General features: G+C 46.4%; 1 protein-coding gene across 2 annotated transcripts; it reads right to left on the bottom strand.

The window, feature by feature from the left end:
* Positions 1-253: 253 nt before the first annotated feature.
* CLDND1 (claudin domain containing 1) lies at positions 254-2,817 on the bottom strand. Of its 2 annotated transcripts, none has more exons than XM_008939266.1 (4): positions 2,529-2,817; positions 1,267-1,374; positions 752-889; positions 254-662 (listed from the first exon to the last, which is right to left on the bottom strand). In XM_008939266.1, the coding sequence occupies exons 1-4, from the start codon at positions 2,815-2,817 to the stop codon at positions 442-444; spliced, it is 756 nt and encodes a 251-aa protein (XP_008937514.1). In that variant the 3' UTR covers positions 254-441. The 2 variants fall into 2 exon arrangements, with proteins under 2 accessions (XP_008937514.1, XP_008937515.1); XM_008939267.1 differs by having other exon boundaries at positions 397-662; positions 2,788-2,817.
* Positions 2,818-6,768: the final 3,951 nt, after the last annotated feature.

Here is a 6,768-nt window from a genome sequence, read left to right on the forward strand (position 1 = left end):
GCTTGGGTCACAGAGCAAACAGCTCCTCATTTATTATTTGCATGCTCAGGTTCCCATTCTTGCCCACCTGCATCTTTTCTTTTCCTATCTTTCACCCTGCAACACCATTCCTATTTCCTCCAGGCTGGCAGGGTAATAAAATTAGCAAGGGGTATGTACACCTAATCGAGGGAAAAGTCAACAAGCAGATGAAGCTTAAAAAATAATAAGAATTCTTTAAAATAAAAACATAATTAAAAACCTGTCCAAGTTCTGCAGACTTCTGGCAGAGTTCGGTCGTTTAGCCCAGAGGTCTTTGTCTTCAGGGCCTGCAGGCTAAATCGTCTCAAGTGGCAAGAAGCAGGCAGTAGAAGGTAAAATGGGAGCTAAAAAGGGAAAGTGGTAAGGGTTGGGGGCAGAGAAGGCTACAACATAGAAACCAAACAGCTTCAGCAGCAGCACTTATGCTACACGGTACGCCTTCAAAAGCGTGAACTCCTTTCTGTTGGTGCGAGCTGCCCAGATGAAGAGAGCAGCTGCCATGAACTGCAGAGGTGCTGAGACACAGGCCAGGCAGAAGGACCACCCGAATTCACCCCTCACGTCCTCGGGCAGGGGCAGCTTCTGATGGAGCAGCTCAATCCCAGCGACGTAGCAGCCGACCAGGCCCAGGGTGCAGAGCCCTGGGGGAGGAGGCACAAAGGCCGATGAGCTCGGTGTTGGCAGTGCCCTGGGTCTCTCTGGGAGGGTGATTGGTGGCTGGCAGACCTACCTGCTAGGAAATGGAGGACTCCTGTGGCAATGGCAGGGTAAAGGCTGCGACAGGCACAGGCACAGAGCCCGATCAGAGCCCCAAAGCACATGAGGCCAAGGCTGACAAAAGGCAGGAGGAACTGCAGCCGCCAGAGATCTGCGCGGGACAGAAACACACGAGACAAGTTTGTTGGAGTTGTGCTAGAAAATGGTCTCCCATCATTTTATATTCCCAGGCTGCTTCTGCTTCATCAGACACTCTGCATTCATAGCTAAAAAGGCCCAAAGGCTCCACTGAATTCAGAAGAATTTAATTTGTTAACTCCCAAGCTCCTGTACTGCATTCAAGGGCAAAACTTTTGCTACTGCACCTGAGTTTTTCTTTTAAACTTTGACCTACTGCTGGTGACACTGTAAAATAAACCCAAAAAATAAATGCAGAGCAAGGTACAGATGCTTTCCTCACTACTGAATTGATGCAGTGTCTCTGTTTTCATCCTACTTGTTTACCTGCCAGAAGGGAAAGACACTTACAAGTCCGATTCAAATCTGTGCCACTGTTGTGGTTTCCAGGCTCTATGTACTTCTCCATAAACTGATCTGAGAGGGAAAAACTGATGCAGTTTGTAGTCATATCAGTTTCTGGGAGGAAAGAAGAAAAACAACATACCATTAGTTATCTCCCTCTCATCACCCTCCCCATTCAATTCCTCCTTTGACAAGTATTTAAGCTGGGAAACTCCCCAGAGGAAAAAAAAAGAGATTTTAGGGAAAAAATTACCTCTCAACAGATCTGTAGGACACTTTGTCATAATGTAGTGAGCATAATGTAGTTACTACAGTGAGGGACAGCATTCAGGCATGCAGAGCCTTCAAACTTACCTGGGTTATCCACAGAGAACTGGGCCATCCTTGACAGACTGGGAAAGAAATGTGGCATATGGTGCTCAGCTATGTTACATATTGTTGTATTCAAAGTCCCTAAATTAGGCTGTGCAAATCTCCATGTGCAGAATGTTGTATGGTACTAAACACTCCATTCAAAAATGGGATAGAAAGGGCTATTTTAAGATCAGAAAATATTTGCTTCTTTACACTAAGCTTCTCCCCTTTTATGCCTCAGTTTGGTTTTGCTTTAGGAATGCTACTGAGCAGAGCTGGCTGAAGTGTCTTCCAAAATTAAGTATTCTCATTACAAAAAAGTGTTTCATGTTTTTTCTCCAGAAAAAAATTGTTTAAAAGTACATTTTTTTAAGAGGTTTCAAAATGAAGGGCTTCACACACAAAAAAACTATCCAAAAGCTACTTGGAAGGAGTTAAAATAATTGCCCACCAGGTTTTTTTACCCCCTGACCACTGTGAAAAAGAATCCAAACATTCCATTCTATATCCAGCACTAGGGTAAAAAGTCCTAAATGTGCTGATGCAACAGTGGGATGTGTGACATGCAAGTAAAATGAATGACAGGCTAAAAGGAGCAAGTGCCTCCTTGATACCATAGCATCTTTATTCCACTGCTGAATGCCAGGGCCTCTCCTAAAAAGAGTGACTGGCAGAGCAAGTGGAACTGCATCCCCAAATCAAGCTATACTTAGATTATTTCAAGCCCAAAGTCTGTAGCACTGGCAGCCACAGACCATTTTCCTTTGGCTTCTTTAAAAATTTAACTGTCTTTATTAAAAAACCCAACCATGTTAAGGTAGAAGCAACAGGAAGGAACAGAGTGGCCTGAATGTGTTCTGAGGAAGTCAGACAGCACCCCAGGCAAGGCAGGGTGTGAATTGCTCCAGAGGTACCTGGCGGGCTGTACCAGTGAGGGTTTTTGGGGACAGTGATACACCTCCTCCACAATCCCACCGTGCCGTTGCAGCGGAACAGCGCGTCCGTGTAGGTCTTCTCATCTGCCTCCTCGCTGACAAACTCCTCCCAGATGACCCTGCCAGCTTCACTGATGTTCTCAGCTGGGGACAGGGTGTGGTACTCGTACCAAAAGTCAGTGCCAATGGAAGCTGCCATGTAGATGGTGGAGATGAGGCTGAGAACACAAGCGATCACCAGCGCTGTAGCAAAGCGGTTATCCATCATCGTGCCCTTGCTGTGGAAGGAAAGAGAGGGCTGAGTGAGTAACTCCTCCAACAGCCACCACCACAGCCACATCAGCACTGCCACGCCTGTGACACTGCTCCTCTTAGGCAGCATCCCCTCAGGACACACCCCTCTTCCCTTTCCAACCCACTGGGACCACAGGAGAGCGGAGCTCTGAGTGTACGGGACCGGTCGGCCTCCACCAGAGCTCTGAGTGTTGCCCCCTCCCAGCCACCCTGCCCCAGCTGCTCTGGGGCAACAGCAGCTCTGTCCCCAAAGCAGGTGGCACAGCCAGGGTGCAGGGACCCACAGAGAATCCAGCCCCAGCACAGAACCCAGCCCCAGCCCCAGGCAGAAGACTTATCTTTCCTTAAGAGATTACCAAGGGTAGGAGTTATTTTTAGCCTGCCATCCCACAGGGCTTTCCCAGCTTGTGTTTAAGGCAAAGATAAGAACCACAAGCCTGGCAAAAAAAAAACCCTCTTCCAGACTGCTCACAAAGGGCAGGCCCTGCCAAGGTGCCAAAATGCCTTTAGGGAAGCAGAGGAATGTATCTAGGCACTTAGGGGCAGGAGAGGAGGGAAGACAGAGAGATCTGGAGATGGTGCTAGATGCTGCAGTGATGCCATAATACACAGAGTGGTACTTCTGGACAATGCAGGGGGTGCCCCATTCCCTGGGAACAAAATGACAAGAGCTTCCAAAACCTACAAGGCCTCCAGGTACTGGCATGAGGACTTTGCTCTGGCTCCCTGTATGAGGGGCCATTTCTGCCCTCCTCTGAAGGGTTGTGGCCACAAACAGTGTAAATTCAGGGTCAGAGGAGGCAGAGGAAAACACAGATACCACACATCCTTCTGCTCATGACAATACTGTGACTTTAATGAGCAATTGATTGCCAATACATGGAATGTTTTGTGGAGAGTGCAAATGCCAGTTGTTCCCATGTGTTTTCTCTGCTTGATTAAATTTATGGATTATGATGATTCAGGCTTGATGCACTTGCCAAAAAAAACACCAACCCAGCATTCAATTGAAGTTCACTGGGCAGCTACAGCTAGTCTGGTGACAGCTAGTATCTAATCAGCTCTTGTCTGTTGCTTGCTCTACCTCCCTTCTCCCACACACTTGGATCAAAATATTTTGGTCTACTTTCTCTGCAAGTGAATGAACCACAAGTGGAAACAGCAAATGCCTTAAAACACAACATTCACAAGATAAAACCTGAGTGCTCCAGTCAGACCTGCCCTAAGAACTTCTGAATTATGAAACAAAGTGCAAATTAAAGCAGGGAGTTTCAAACACACCGACACTTGCTCCAAACAAGGCTGTTCTTATTTCTTTTCCCTCCCATCTGCTCCTTTATCTGGTTGAAAAAGGGCAGCAGGGGTGGGGAAGAGAAATTATATGTACTCATATCACTCCCTGTGCTTAATTTCCATATTAAACGAGGCACACTTGCTGTAATATCCATCCCTAAACTGCACCTTTAGCAACAAGCAAGAACAGAACTGATTTCTGGTGGACTGACTTCACCATTCATCCTCGTTAGAGTTCACTGAGGGATCCCCTCCCCTTCACAAACTTCTCCCAAAGCAAACAGGGCAGGTGGCATCTCCAGGGCCAAGGCTGTGCTGCCCAGCTGAGCTCAGAGCTGAGCAAATCATCTGGGAACTCACTCTGGGCAAGCAGCAGAACAGGCTGGCGAGCAGGCTGGTCTGGATTTTCCACTATCCTGCAGTCACATTTACTACAAGAGGAAACCCTCTGCAGCAGACTCCTTCCTCTCTTTAGAAAGGGCTCTCTCTGGAAGCAGGAATCACAAGAACCTACAAGCTCCACCCTCAGAGTAGTGTCTAACCAAAAAGAACATGAGCAGGGCATTACTGGGCCACTGGTTTGCTGCCACTGCCTTTTAATATTAATGCTTACAACAACAAAGTCCTATCAACTTTGTATGTAACATCCAGAAAGGAAAGAACTGGCTCAAGAAAGTCTTGCTTTGAGATGAAACATCCCCACTGCCAGGTGGAGATGGAAATATCCCTGTCAGAACATCACTGAAATGCAACCCTGTGCTTCTGAGCAGCTTTCTGGGTGTTGGCATACAGTGGACTTGGCAGAGCTGATGCCAGCTGGCAACCAAGAGCAGTACACAAGTAAAATGAAGGGTTAAACACCAAAGAGTCAATCCTTGTAATGCACAGCTCCAGGGATATGCAGAAAACAGCTGAGGTGGCTACAGTCCCCAAAAATCTAGGCTTTTGTGTGGCATTTGTCCCAGAAACAACACGCATGGATTTCCAGGATGGATAAGATAGTGGCAGTGCAAGAGCACACCCCCAGTTCCTGATAATAAAAATCCCCTCAATGCTTCTGCCTAACACTTAGAGAGAAGATGAAGAACTCTACAACACTTTAGGCAGATTTTGAACTAGATGTTCATCCTGCCACAGGTTAGTAGACTTGGCTTACCCTGCCCATCCACTGCATATACCCAATGCATCTTCATTGCCAGTAAGCACACCCCCATTTAAACAAAGTGTCCTTTGCTCACTAGTGAGCACAGCAAGGAATTGCTACCAGAGCAGACCATGAAGACAGACACTGCATGTTTACAAGATTATGCCCTACTTTGGGAAGGTTTCTATGCAGAACAATATGTAGGACGTGCCTTAGAATAAGCTTACTTAAAAAATAACATTACTATGACCAAAGAGGATGTTGATTGTAAAGACAAAGATTAATAACAAATGCAAATACTTCACCTTCAAAGGCTGTCAGCAAGAGCCTTTATCAGTTTTACAAAAGGTTTGTTTCCATGGCACTGCCAGCATGTTTTATTCTAACAGCAGATGCTATTTCCAACAAGTTATGGCTGCAACTAAACTATGGGATGAATTTAAGACAGCACAAGGCAGAAATCAACAGGCACTCAAGTAGAACTCCTCCAGAGGATATTGCATTAAATATATAACATAGATTTTTTAAGAGAGTGAGACACATAAAAGTTTCAAAGCATGTGCTCATAAAAAAAGAAGGCAAGGGCCCAATTCCCAGCAACATTCAAAGGAATGACCAGATACACACACTTCATAGAAGCAGTAAAAAACCAAAAAGCAAGTCAGTAGAGTTGAAACACAAACAAAAACACAGAACAGCACAAAAGCAAGTACTCTGGCAACAAAATCAACTGGAAGACTGTAGAATGGATAAACATTTAAAGAAGTTACTGTACCGTGGCAGAAGGGAATACAAAAATCTGTATATTTTTATCTTGTTGAAGGGATCACTTCAGCCAACACTGGGCCACCAGGTTTAAGAAACTCCTTTTACTTGACATCACAAAAAGAGGAAAGCTGCACTTGCTGCCATTTTCTCAGAAGACAGGCTTGCACTCCAACTGCTCTTCAGGAAACCAGAATAGGCAGATGACCTAAAAGAAGGTGTAAATGTGGGGAAAGGGCTGGTAACCCTCCCGAATCGGGTCTCCCTTTTCGTACCCAGGGCAACCAACAGTTAGGAAAGAATGCTGCCACTTTCTTTTAACTTCAGCGGTCCTCAGAGTCCCTCAGGACACACAGCGCCAATGATTCCAGGTCACTTGAGAGACACAGTGCTCTTTGTGTCTCGTGGCAGGCGGAGAGCACGAAACGCCAAGTTCCAATCTGCCCTAAGCTTCCATTCATTCATTGTCTTCAACGGCCAGCAGCTCACAAAAAAGCCATCTAGAAGCAGAACGCAAACGAAGCGGTTTGAGATCACCATTTCCCTTGGAAATCGTTTCACAGAAATCTTCCTGTGGTCCTCATTAAGAAAGAATCATTAAACAAACAGGGGTGGGGGGTAGGGGAAAGGAATGATTTCAAGATCCCCAAGGCCGAGAGCAACACGCTGGGTAAGTGACGGCCCGACGGCTACTCGGGCACCGGCCGCGGCCGCCCAGGCGGG

The sequence above is a fragment of the Merops nubicus genome, unplaced genomic scaffold (genome assembly GCF_000691845.1).
Source record: "Merops nubicus isolate BGI_N331 unplaced genomic scaffold, ASM69184v1 scaffold21944, whole genome shotgun sequence".
In the NCBI taxonomy this organism is placed as follows: Eukaryota; Metazoa; Chordata; class Aves; order Coraciiformes; family Meropidae; genus Merops; species Merops nubicus.

Bases quoted from the DNA above. Each gene is read 5' to 3' on its own strand.
- CLDND1 (XM_008939266.1), bottom strand. From the start codon at position 2,817: ATGATGGATAACCGCTTTGCTACAGCGCTGGTGATCGCTTGTGTTCTC. The intron at 1,375-2,528 runs GTACCTCTGGAG...CTTTCCTCCCAG, and splicing joins TCACTGGTACAGCCCGCCAG to AAACTGATATGACTACAAAC. The intron at 890-1,266 runs GTAAGTGTCTTT...TGTCCCGCGCAG, and splicing joins CACAGATTTGAATCGGACTT to ATCTCTGGCGGCTGCAGTTC.